General features: G+C 37.0%; 1 protein-coding gene across 3 annotated transcripts in view; it reads left to right on the top strand.

Moving 5' to 3' along the window:
- The window catches only part of SLC4A7 (solute carrier family 4 member 7), a 100,467-nt gene that overhangs the window by 21,617 nt on the left and 65,090 nt on the right, over positions 1 to 13,760 (top strand). Inside the window, exon 1 of one of the 3 annotated variants that reach the window (XM_009687923.2) lies at positions 7,782 to 7,970. The exons of the other annotated variants lie outside the window; for them this stretch is intronic. Within the exon in view, the coding sequence (XP_009686218.1) occupies positions 7,935 to 7,970 (36 nt within the window). The 5' untranslated portion in view covers positions 7,782 to 7,934. Of the gene's footprint in view, positions 1 to 7,781; positions 7,971 to 13,760 lie in introns of those variants that run through there. 3 annotated transcript variants of the gene reach the window in all.

The following is a 13,760-nucleotide window of genomic DNA, read 5'->3' as shown; positions in this document are numbered from 1 at the left end:
AGTTGAATCTTTTTATATGCCACAGCTAAAGCAAGTCTTAGCTTCTGTGTAGATGGCTTCCTTAGAGATTTAATAGTATCAGAAAGAAATACTTTGGAGACTTTATTTCTAACTCCTTAGATACTTCATGCATTTTTTTTTTTTTTTAATTTCTCTACTCTCCCTCTCTTGTCTGATGTTTGTAGAAAATTCATTTGGCTGCCAGATAAAATTGTCAGTGTCTAGATTAACTCGTGTATTTTTTGAACGTTGAAAACTCCCTACTAGCTATAAAATACTGAATTACAGATGTCTGGATAAAGTTCCTGAAGCCCTCAGGTATAGCATATTCATTTTGCTGCAAGCTACTTTGTGGTAATAATAAGCGCTAGACATTCAGTGTCATTTGGTTATGTGTGTGTGGTGTTGTGTGTAGTTTTGTTTGTTTGTTTTGTCTTGGGTATCCAATCTTGACAATGCCTTTTATTTATTTGTCTTAATGCTTGGTTTACTGTGTATTTGACTTCATGTTTTAGTTTTTATCTTTTCTGTCGTTTAAAGGACTCACTTATGCTCATAAGGACATCCTAAAGCTGTTGGATCTTATTTCAAGTTCTGGCACAGATTTCAGAAGGAGGGTTTGTACCTGAGGGCATGACTTGCTATGTTGGAGCCAGTGTTAGAGTTCCTAGGGCTGTATCAAAATGCTATGGTTGCATTTCAGTGAGCATGGATCTGCTGTAAGCTTACTCTATGAGTGTAAATATGCTTTAAAAGAAAATGTTGGTAGACCTTTTACTGGCAGGCATTAGGCAATGTCAGATATTGTCTATCTTCCTGAAGCCAATGTAGAATGCAAAAGCTTTGTAACCTCTGTACTGTGTTTTCTAGTTTCACTTGAAATCCATCTTTCCTCCAGATCACATTTATACCACTTGGTGATGATGTACAGTTAAGCACGATATGGAGCTGTAGTCTAACTGTGGTTATATTATTAAGAGAGGTAAATTGTGTTGCTTATTCCAAAATGATTAACAATGTCTGTGTATTTTTTGGTAACTTGTTCATAGGCACCTTTTTTGGTATTTGTTGGCTAGTTAAAACTCCCATGCAAACTTGAGTTTAATGTTAATGCTCTCTAAAATAGACAGTTCTAAGTGTTGAACAAATCGGAATGTTCTAATTTGCCTGCCACATGTTGGGTGCATTAATCTTTTTTTAAATTTGTTGAATGTCCTCTCAAGTCATGAGGTTTTGATAAGAGTCCTATAGCGTTAGTTTTTATGTTATTCTAAAGAAGAGTAATGTGTGCATCTCTCCTTTAAAACATTACCTTGTAGATGTTTTTGTTTTCTTCTTAAAAGAAGAAGAAAATTGAAAAGAAGTATTAAAAAAACTTTTAATGGCTGTCCTTGAAATAAAGGATGCAATAAACATAAAGGTAGGTTTTCTTTCACGGTTAATTTTTTAGATCAGTGTGTGTGTGGTTTTTTTTTTTTTTTTTTTTCCCTTGCATACTGTTAGTTGAACTTGCATATAAAACACTGGCCATAGTTCAGATAGCCTGTTGTATCAGAATCAACACCTTGCTTGATTTTTAAAAATAGAAAGAAAGCAAACTTATTTGCCTTCTTGAATGTAAGACTATATAACTAAGAAATAAAAGGGGATTCCCTTTTAAAAATTAAGCTTTAGGTCTCATCTTTTCCCCCGCTTTGTCTCATCTCCTCCGTAAGCTGATTTAACTTGTGAAGGCTGCCCCTGCCCAAATCCAAACCCTTCTATCTGGGTTAATTTTCTGAAATTAATATTACTGAGTTATGTTTGCTGAGATCAGGAAACAACGGGGTCTAATGTAAGGCAAGGCTGTTAAAATGTCTGTCTAGAAAATTGTGAGAAGAGGGGAAAGTGGCATGAGTGGTATTTCTCCATTTCAGTGGTAGTAAGCTGGTAATTTGACCCAGTCTGAGGTGTAAAACTACAGTATTTGAGTGTCGCTCTGCAAGGGTCTAAGTCAGTCCTGGTTGGAGTTGCCGTGGTCTTGCCCTTCCCTGCTGCCCAAGCTAAATATTCTCACCTGTTTGATGTACCAGTAGCACCTAAGCTAATAATGAACAGCCTTAGAGCTAAAGCGGCAAAAATATTTTAGGGTTATTTGTCTGCTGGATCGATTCCCTGATCTGGTTTGTTGTTGGTTCAGATGAGTGGCAGTGGGTAGCACGAGGAGGGGAGCAACAGCCTTCTGCTACTCCCTGCCTTGTTAAGGAAATAGACTTGAGTTGCTAGAAGGTTTTTTTTTTTTTTTTTCCTTTCTTTTTGGTAGTTGTGAATTTGTCGTGGGTGGAGGCTTACTAGTTAGACTGATAATTAGCTGACGCTCAGCATGTAACAGTGGTAATAGTTTGACTGGTATTTATGAAATACGTAGGTTTCAGATGACTTGAAATTATTCAGTGTAATATAAGAGATGTAACTTGTGGAATTTATTTTATATTAAAATAACCTGCAAACAACAACACGTGAATCCTGTATGTTGCTCTGTTTGGCATGTGACAAATTATGGTGGAACTGTGCTATTGGTTAAATTGTCATGGTCATTAGCAGGTCCAGAGTTTTACTTCCTTCTTGTCTACCTTGTTTTTAAAGAGAAATGTTGCACGCCGGCATATAGGGTCTTGGAGTGCTGACACCTCCTGCTTTGTTACTAGTCCCGCTGCGGATGTTGGCTATGTTGCTTTACCTTCCTATTGTGGTTTGTGTAGGTAGTGATTTTTCTTCATGATGAGAGTAAATGTGTTGTCAGAAAATTATTACACAGATACTTGATTTTACCAGCAAGAATGATCTAAATACTTAACAAGAAACAAATAGTTAAAGATGATGGCAATCCCCCCATGACTGGGATGCAGTTATATAAATAGAGGAGAACTAGAGACGGGGAAAGCTGAAAGTGAAGAGTTAGGCCTTGAATTTATGTGAATTGCTGAGATTCATGATCTTTCACTTTTCTTGAAGAAAAATATATGCATGTGAATAGTCATTGAAAAAGTACAATATTCATTGAAAGAGTCGAACTTTTATTTATTAGCTGTTGATATTTGGTGTTCTTGTTAAGGAAGTGATCTACACGGGAGCAGTTTGATTCAGTTATTTGAAAATTCCATCTGAACTGGATAATTTGACTTCATTCTTTTCCTTCTGAGAATCTACCATCAGTGAAAGGCTTCTGCAGCCTCTGCTTCCAGTAATGTCACTACAAAACACATAATTTTATCTATTCCATATTATATTGCTTCACACCTGGACTCAGCTATTAATTTCTGTGCCATTTATTATTCCAGGTTGTTTAAACTTTGCGCAGGTGGTTGTAGAGCATTTAAGCATGTGACCCTGATTAGATGCCCTTAATAGTATTAAAACAGCCCTGATTTGTAGTTCTTGTATGGTGATCTAAGACTCATCTGGGATTAAAAAAAAAAAAAAAAAGAATGTCTCTCAAAGCTTCCAAAATGCCTAAAGATGAGTTTATGTAAAAGGAAATGATGAAGGATATGATGTAATTGTAAAGGGAGGAGCTCTGAATTTGGAAAGCTACTTTTCTTTCTTTCTTTTTTTCTTTTTCTTTCTTTTTTAACTTAAAAAAAAAAAAAAAAAGCGTGGCTCAGTGCCATTTGCAGGATGACCATGCACTCATACATGTTGAAGTGAAGCTCTTGTTATTGTTCTGTTTGAACACAGTGAATTTCTTCTATCTGTCACTACACTGTGGTGTTTTTGAGGCAAGAAATAATGTCATATCAAATAAGCTGCTCTAAAAATTGACATACTTCTTTTTACACTCCATCATTTCATGTCCAGATCGGGATTTGCAGGATGATTACCAAAGTTGTCTGTGCAACAGAGTACATACTAATCTGGCTGTTGATGACTCTTCAAGTTACAAACTTCAGCATTATCCTCTCTAGACAATAAATGTACAGCTCTTGAAATGATGTGCAATTGTTTGATGACAGGAGGATTCAAACCAGCAGATCTCCCTATCTGATACTGTCGCAGCATCCCAGTGGCTTCTGGCAGCTATCTTGCGGTGTCCTGAGAAACCCGCGAGTCAGGCAGTGGGACAATACCCCGGAGAATATCTGCACAGAAGAGTTAGGATTTTTGTAAATGCTCAGTTACATGTGTACATGCTGCTATGAAGTGAAGCAAGCTGAAGCGCGTTATTCTGACATGCTTCTTGGGAACTAGGTATTATGTGGAAGTTGTATTTTGAATAATAGCTCTAGGTAGGCAAACCCATGTTCTCATATGGATGATTTGTTTTCATTAAATGATGAGCTATTGCCTACCAAATTTTGTGTCCCTTTGCTAAGGAAATAGCAGCTCCTTAGAGCAATAGCTTATATTTAATTCATATGTAACAGAAAACGTATATGAAGAAAAATAGCTTCCTATGTGTTACTAGGTTCCCATTTAATAAAGAAGCCCTACAAGAGCATCTTTAGTGGTATTTGATATACTGACATTAGACACGTTTTTTTGTCATGCAACTTGCTCCTGTGTCATCTCAATCACTCAGAAAACCTTCACCTAGGAGTATTGTCTCATGGATAAGGAGTTCCTGTTTTTAATATTCGTTTCTAGAGAGAGCTACTATTCCTTCAGAATCATGAAGAAAACTAGCAAAGAACTGAGCTTCACCTCCCCCCCTCCCCACTAGGTGGAAAAGGAGATCCTCTTTAACCTAATGTGGGCTGCACTGGTTAGAAAAAACCATAATGTTTAGTTCATGTGACTTGTTCATATAAGGAAGGGTTGAGTTTGGGTTATGGATGCAACTCTACATCCCTCCCTCAAACAGGATTTTAAAATATTAGTAGAAAGCTCATACTAGATCTACCAATTTATCAGGCTAGACATGCCTGTGTGTCAATACGGCCTCTTGAGGGCAAACCAGCACTCAGCTGCTTTGTGCTTAGATCTGGCTAGGTGCCAGCCAGTTTGAATCTGAATGCAGTGTGCTTACGCTAATGTGGTAAATCCTGCCTAGCAAAGCTACTTGACTCTGAATAAAAGCTTGCTTGTGCCCTGCCGGCTTGGAAAGTCAGATCAAGCACAGCTCTGTCTTCTAGAGACTGTGTAGACCCTGCAGTAAAGCAGTTCGTTGGCAGGGGTAATAGTCGCCCTCTCGTTTTCAGAGCAAAATCTGGAGGATGGGAAAGAAGAGCCTGTGTGTGCTGTTTGCTGATGTATTAACAGCAGTGTTTCTGTAAGATGTGATAGGGTGTATTTTGATTTCATTTTAATGCTCTAGGAGCTAGTTATAACAAGTGGCATGAAAATTGCTCTTCTAATGCATTGTAGTGTTTTCCGCACTCTACCAGATGGTTAACAAAGGGTTTGGAATCGGTACTGCTTTAGGTAATTTTGAGGGAGTTTTTAATGGAAGTCTGTATACTGCACGTGAGGAGATTATAGACTATGTATTACTTTCAAAAGATTAAAATATATGCAAAGAGCTAGGAGCTTATAAATATCTTTGTTTTCTGTCTGGAGATGGGTTTACAGAAGCTAAAACTCTTTCTGGATCTGGCTTTGTTGAAGTGTTTTATAGCTGGAAATAAGCTGAAATGAGTGGTATTGAAGGGGATTAAAAGTGAAAATCAGGAAGAAAAGATTTATGCATGTTTCATGATAAGTTCTGTTTCTTTTTTAATTTAAAAAAAAGCCCTCATGCACTTCAAAAAAAGAATTTTCGTGGATCATCACAGCATACCGTTGAAATGTTGCTGCAGCACAATTTGTTTTGCTTGTGAGAACTCAGAGTTTTGCTACAGAACATGTTCAAGGACACGATAATTTTCAATATATTTGACTACAGTTTGTTTTAGAGCACTGACTTCTGTAGTTCAGCATGTTGAGACAGTTGCATTTGTAAATTGCTACGTTTTTCCTTATCTAATGCAAAGCTTTTCCCCGGGTATTTACTCTTAGGTAGAGTAAAGACCAGATAAAGTCTGGTCTTTATCACAACAAAGCATTTTATTATGGGACTTGGGGGGGGAGTCAATGCTATTTGAAAAGAGTTAGTTATTTTTTTAGAATGTTGGCTTATGAGCTTGGCTCTCTCTATATGCACGTTATTTCATTTCTGTTTTTTAAAATGAGTAAAGCTTTTGTGTGTTGTTTTTATTTTGTGCCAAGACTGAGTGACTGTTATCTAGGAATCGTTTGACTACAGACTAAATCTTGGTAAGATTTCAGTAAATCTCTGCAGTGATTTTTAAATTCCAAAGTAAGTAAATATTGTTTCCAAAAGAATAAATGTTCTTCTCCACCCCCCACCCCCACCCCCCAAAGGACCTCATACAAACCAACTTTTCACTCTTTGTGTAGTGTAGGAATCGAAATACTTTGTTTTCGTATGAATTTATGCTTAGGAAGACTGCTTTAAAATCCACCCCAGAATACATTGAGCATAGCTGTTTTGAGTATGCCTGTGAGTAGCTGAAGGACTGTGTATCGATCTGTGCTCCACCTGAGGAAAGCAGGCTTGATTTAGGATGCTGAATTGGAAACAGAGAAACTAGGAGCTAGGATATCTGGTATTTTTGTTTAACTTGTTCTTCCTACATGAAATGTTTAGTTTATGGGCATTTACACGTAGTAACAGAGAGGGGCTTTGCTAGCTTGGAAGATAGAAGATTCACTAGAAGAGATGACATCTTAATTTTAATATGAAAACCTATTTACAGAAATAGGAACAAACAGCTTTTAAAGTCTCCTGTCAACACTATTGGAGAACACCTTGGTAATCTGGTTTGAGAATTTTCTGGAGTGAGAAAGACAGTGAGGGGAATTGAATGTGGGCTTTTCTTTCTTAGGAAAGTCTTCTCATTTCTGAGCTACTAGGTGATAAATATAACCTTTAGAGTTGCACAGTAAATTTCTTTATCTGGTGGCATTAGACCCAAATTTAAAAACAATGTGTTATTTTGTTTTGCCCAAGTTGTTCTGTTCTTTTTTGGTTGGGAGGGGGGTGCTAGTTCAGCAATACTAGAGTTCTCATCATCTAAGAAGTATGAATGAAAAGAAAAAGGAAGGTGGTGTCATTGCCATAAAAGTTAGATTATTGGTAAAAACCCTTAGGAGCCTGGATGTTACATGATGGAACAAGGAGGTTTAGGTGAAGATGGGAAGAGTGAAATGAGGCTCTGAATTTGATTATGGTAGACTGGAGGATACATTTTTCTAAGGTTATTTTAAGCAAACAAAAAATCTTTTGAGAGTTACTCATATCATACCTGAAAGTGAGACTCTCGTCTTAGTCTGGAAGGAGGCGTGAATGTAATTACTGCTAATAGCATGGCTTTTTTACCTCTTCAAAAGAAAAACTACATAGATGAATTTTTAGTAATCCCTGGTTTATTTTGTGAGGAAGAGTATATGGCTTATTTTGAAAAAAAATCTGCCTTTGGAATGAATATTCAGTGAAGGGTCGGCAGCATGGTTATAAACACAGTTAGCAGATGTTTTAACTTGTGGGTTGTTCCATTCTAAGAACTAAGGTACAAATGTGCTTTCACTTCATAGAGCCTTGGATCTGAGCAAAAATATACCCTTGGAGCTGTTCGTAGCTGCTGTTGATGCAGAAAATGTTAAGTCTCGAACTCTGTTTCAGTTCCTTTTTTGGTATTCTCTAAGCTGGAATTGAAGGCATGCTGTATGGCCCATTCTGCTGTTGTTGTGACCCTGTGGTAGCTGTAATCAGTGGCTTGTGAGATGAGGGAGACTTGCGAGATAGCGATTGGCTGTGGGACTGGGGAGCGATTTCCTGGAGTACATCTGTGTAAAGCAGAGGGAGCTCGAGCAGTCATGTATGCGCAGTCGCTGATATCTTGGGATATTCATTACAGTGTCTTGTACAAGGGCATTCTTCATTTCTACGTATTAGCATGGAAGAAGCTCATCCAGGGAAGAAAATGCAACCTGTATGTAAATAGCAACTGTATAACTTAATAGTGGTTTGAATGTGTTTTGAGACAAGTAATATTTAGCAACTTGCATCTCAGAGTGTTGTACTATCTTGGGCGCGTTAGTTGTGGAAGAAATCTCTGAAAGATTTGGTGGTAGAAGTAATATTTGAAGTAGAGATTACTGTTATATAGGAAATATTTTCTGTGTAACTAGAATTGTTTAATTGTACTAAATGGCTTTATCTGAAAAGAAAATGTGCTTTTAAAATAGGAATAGAGTACTGCCAGATTTTAGGAGTGGTTTTTTTTTTTTTTTTTGAATAATTTCTGACTCTGCTTTTCTTGATTTGAAGGATATTGACTATGGCTTTCTGAGTTGTTTTATGAGCAATTCTGTGAAAGTATAGTGGGGAAGTTTCTGGTATTGAGATAGCCTAGTGATTGTTCCTTTTGACCTCTCTCTCTTGCTCTCCAACCCCCCCCCCCCCCCCCCCCCCGAGCTTAATGAGTTTATAACTCAGAAAAAATGTTCATGGAGATATTGTTCTTCGGACTTCAGTGTTACAGCTGTAGAGCTCCCTTTGTAGGGATTTTCACGATGAGGCAGTGAACTTTAATAGTGTTATGAGTTATTGTTTTGTTCCTGAGTGGATAGTCTTTGTCACTGACATTTAACTGCAAGTGCAGTGTGTAACAGGGGTAATTAGAGTCCAGCGGAAACTAAAAACTATGGGATGGAATTTTCTTAAAACTTTAATGAGCCCTGGATTATTTTATAAAAAAATCTTTAAGGTCACTAAATTTACTATATTCCTTTTATGAGCATAATCAGTAAGAATTTCATTTAGACACTTTAAAATGCATCTAATTGCAATGATCTTGTTTGTTAGGAGCTATGTAGTACTGCTATTGATTTCTGATTTCCATTATAGTGCTGCCTTCAATCTGGACATAGAACTCTAACAGCCCTTACTGATATGTATGCCTAAGATTTAAGTCAGTACTAGTTAAAGCTGATTTAGTACTCCGAAGTAATCTGCTTTCTTAGCCTTTAAAAGACAAGGCAAAGATCTGTTTCCTGCATATTCAATTAAGAGAGAACTCTGGGGGCAAAATGTTCATTGAAGTAGTTACTAGATTTCCGTTGATGAAATCCAACGTTTTAGGAAGTCATGAATGAGTTTCTGTGTTAACGTTTTGCGTTTTGCTTTTATCCAGCTCTTGTAAGCATAAGACTTGCACAGCCTTCTGTCCTTTCCTCCTTCCCTATCCCAAATTCCAGGGAGGAGGAGAGGGAAGGGGAGGAGGAGAAAGAGACAGAGAAACACACACACACCCCCATACCATTTCTGCTTAAGTTGTAAGCTAAATTGACAACTGTATCTTAAATAAAAAGTTGTACAAGCCTCAAAATTTAAAATATGTGTTTTTCTAAATGTAAGAAGGAATAGTATATTCTGTTCTAATTTTTTTTTTAAGTTCGCTTTCATTGAGGTGACTAGCTCTAAGAATTCTACTATTTTGCATGCTGTATTTGTAGGATTGTTCAATTTGGAATGAAGCAGTGCAATGTATGTACAGTGTATTTCTCTGAGCGTTGTGCTTTGAAATTTAGAGAAATTTAAGTTATTTGGCTGTTGGGCAACTGATCTCTTTGATTATAATTTTAGAAATAATTGAACTGAATGGAGCTAGGAATCTTTTGAATTAAATTTAGTGCTATAAAGCAGTAATACAATACAACATAATAAAATGACAGCTATATTGTTAAATATGCATCTTGAAATCCCGTTGGACCAGAGACGGTACTTGCTAACTTTACGCACGATGGTAACTTTTCTGGCTCACAGAACGCTGAGTGTTGAATTCGAACAGACTTCTGATTTTAGTTGAATGGATTCTTGCATTTTAGTCACTGTTTTTAAACTGAATATTAGTCAAGCCATCACTTCATCTTCTGTTCATTCTGTCCTTCCTCCCCTCCCCCCTTTTTGGACAAACTGTGGCAAATCTTTCTTCAATGTTTATGGTTATGCTTCCTTGTGACAAATCTTTCTTCAGTGTTTATGGTTATGCTTCCTTTTCTTCCTGACTCTTTCTCCCTATTTCAGTTTTCATTATTATTTGTACATGACTTTGTGTTTATTATCTAAAGACTAATGTGTAATTTATCTAGGACATGGTTTGTCTTGTAGGTTGTAGCTCTTAGCATGATAGGGACCCTAAGGTATTAAACTAGTAACTTGTTTAGAACTGCTTTCTGCAAGAGTCATGCAGATTATTGTTGTTCTTTGTAACACGTGCCTGCCTTTCTTTACCATTTTCCACAGAAGTTTTGTAGAAATAGAAGTGAATAAAAATTCTGGAAAGTTACTGAAGTACCCACATATTTGTCCAAAGTGAGCGTTTGTATAGTTCCTGCATTTTTTGTGAATCTTTTAGAAGGGAGTAGTTCAAACTTCAGTTTCTAGTAGGATAAGCTGAGCAGTTAACTAAAAGATTAGTTAGAAAAATTTCTGGAAATATTCCTAACTTATTTCATTATAGCTATGGTTTTACTGAAATCTGTGCCTTACTTTTCTGTAAGGCTCTAAATATTGCTATAATTAGGAAGGAACATTTACATGTGAGGATAGTTGTGTAACGTAGCAATTGTGTAACCACAGATAAAATTCCCAGGAAAAAGGGAAACAAAAAAAAAAAACCCAAACAAAACAACTTGAGCAGTATTTGAGTCAGTACTGCTTGGGCAACAGCTACTGCTATGATGGAAAAAATCTGGAAAACAGCTGTTCCTGTGCAAATGAGATCATAGCAAATAGGAGCAAGGAGAATCCATCAGTGGTATGTTTCCTATTTTAAAACTGGAAAGTGTTCTCTGTTTGGGAATTATTATTAATGCTGTTCTCATCTGTGTATGTTTAAAGAGTAAGACCAGCTAAAAATTGTATGCCAGCAGAATGAAATAGACCCCATTTATGCTCAGCACGCTTTCATTTGGGGCAAATTCTGAAGAAACAATTTTGCCATGTAGGTGATATTGTGCCCAAATAACTTATTTAAAATGCACTTATAGGATCACTTGTGCAATTCTGCTAAAGACTGTTCGATACGCTGAATGATAGCCTCACTTCTCCCTATAAAGAAAGAACTGCTTTTTCACTTCCTTTGTCTTTTAAGGAGCAGCAATCAGAGATGGCTGCTCTCCTCTCCACAATAGATGCGTTTTATCTCTGACTTAAAAGCAGAATCAGTCCGATGGAGAAGTAAAACAATGTATTTAGGGCTTCCCAAGTGTTGCTCTTAGTTGTGACCCGTGTCAGAAGCCCTTGCTATTTTATTAGCTTCTATCTCTGGCTAGTCAATGCCTTGTGAGGGCTGTGGTGGGGAGAACTATAGCAGACACCCTAGCGCTAGTGATTGCCACAGGTAGAATGGTTGTCATCAAGCTCTGCTTAGAGTAGTCGCAGATGGTGTTAACAAAAATACTTCTTTGGTTTCTTACCTGTATTTACTTTCAGGGTTGCCATCGCTGTGGACTTGTAGCCCTATCGAACTGGGAGATACTTTAGCAAATATCTTGAAGTAGGCAAGTATATTGATGCTTATTAGTTTGCAGTTTTGGGAGACAGAATATGTAGAGAAAGTGGCTGTATGTGCATTTTGCAAATTGGAGATGCGTTTTATTTCCTGTCTGTGTGGAGTGATATGTGTGCTTGGAACAGAAATCCAGGCGTCTGTAACAACAATCCATTTAGGAAATGCTGTGAAAATACATCATGAATTACCCTACTGATTCTTAGTTATTCCAAACAATAAATTGCAGTAGCTGTGTGACAATGCAAATAAGTTCATGCGTATATGTGTGTGTGTATAATTATGTATGTATATGTATTATATGTGTGTATATTATTTATATATATAAAAATAAATAATGCCAGTCTTTTATTTTTATATAGATAAATAGATCTGGAAAACAGTTGCAAAATTATGTTTTGTAGATCCTCTTATTTTCATATGAGGTTTGCAGTCAAAATAAGTCCTTAATTTCTTTTTCTAGCTAAACTTTCATTTGTAATGCAGAGCAGTATTGTTATTATTATTTGCTTTTATTTTTAAGCTGGAGCCTTGATAGCTATCATCTGTCTTATGAATGTGAATGCACGTTCGACAAAGTAAGGGATGATTATGCAAAATTATTATTTTGACTGGCTCTACTTTCTGGGTCTAGGCCAAGCTAACATTATGAATTCTGTTTGCACCAATTTTTACATTTACTGGGAAGTTTCTTTAGGTGTCTGTTGCTGTATCCTCTTGGAAACAGGATACTGAGTTGGATGGACCATTTGGTTTGATTTAGCATAGTTGCTCCTATGTACTGATGATGTAAATATGAGAAGCAAAATGCACTGTGCAAAAACTCTTGTATGTTGTTGATCTTGGTATATAAATGTACAGTAGTGTGCTGTATAAATTTGCCGGTGGGGTCTATAAGCAGTATGTGCTTATGTTTTGTGAGGTAAGGTTTATTGGTGCCCCATTCCCACCAAAGAGCTGAATCCCACCTGCCAGATCTGGTGTCTAAGACATAGATGAATCCACAAACTAGGAAGAATTCTTGCCTCCCCACCTCCCTCAAGCAAAAAGAAAAGACAAGTGTTTGCTTTCTGCTCAAGCTAGAGAGGTTGTGGGATATGATTGTAATCACAGAGCATTACATAGATCTGATCCAATGGTGTGCGCACTTGTATCAGAACAGTATTAAAGGGAAAGATTTTAAACTCTTGGCCCAGGGCAGATGTATTAAGAACAAAACTGAAGATGACAAAACCCTCATTTTTATGTCTGGATATCTGCTGCTGTGAAGGAACCTGGTAGCAAGAAAGTGGTGAGCCTGAACTAACAAAAAGGTAAACTCTGTCTCTATAACTGCTAGAAGAAATCCTTTTGTGTGTCATCTCCTGTGCTCTACTTCCTCTTGTGAACACCAATGCTATCTTTTCTAGGGCTTCAGCTAGTTCTCCAGCTGTGTCGGAGGAGAACTTTTGCATTGAGGGGATGTAAATGGGGCAGAGGAGCATTGGCTTAGCAGTGTAATGGTTTCAAATCTTAAGTTCAAATTATTCTCGATGCAACTAGTGTATTACTTCTGTGTTTCAAAAGTTAACATTATCAGTCATTTGTATGATCACTGTCTCTCACAGAATGAGAGAATTGAGTGAATTAGATTTTAAGTACCTTAAAAATGTGTTGCTAGCAAGATGCATGTCCTGTAAGTGGTTATTCGTAATGCAGTTTGGCAGTGTACCGTCTGTAGTCTGTCATGCGTATGTGACTGCATAACATTAGACGAGTTGCATGGTGAGAAGAGATTGTGCAGATAACAGTGGAAAGTTTCCTTTAGACTTAATTTTCTGTGCGTCATATTTGTGCCAGTCCAACAGACAGTAATATATGCTGTTTGAGACTGACAACTGAATCCCTGCAAACTTCATTCTTTTTCCTGTAATGCTTCACACGTTTTGGACTTGATTTGAAAACATACTACTTTTATGAAACATGCAGGGCTCATACTATAGATAGAAAAAGTGTACTGTACTAAATGTTTGAGAAGGCATTTGTTTGAGCGTCTGGTTTTAAGTGTAAAAACTAACAGAAACCATTCTGATCCTATAGTATTTTATTCTTGGTGTTAAATATTCAAACTGTAGATATCCTACCATAAACATGTGAAGAAGTATCCTTTACCACAGTCCTGTATTTGGGCATGCATTCCAAACATTCTCTGTCATTGGAGCTCATGCA

Source organism: Struthio camelus, chromosome 2 (genome assembly GCF_040807025.1).
Source record: "Struthio camelus isolate bStrCam1 chromosome 2, bStrCam1.hap1, whole genome shotgun sequence".
In the NCBI taxonomy this organism is placed as follows: domain Eukaryota; kingdom Metazoa; phylum Chordata; class Aves; order Struthioniformes; family Struthionidae; genus Struthio; species Struthio camelus.
Note: the sequence above shows the minus strand (reverse complement) of the source record. Positions and strands in the feature narration are given on the sequence as shown.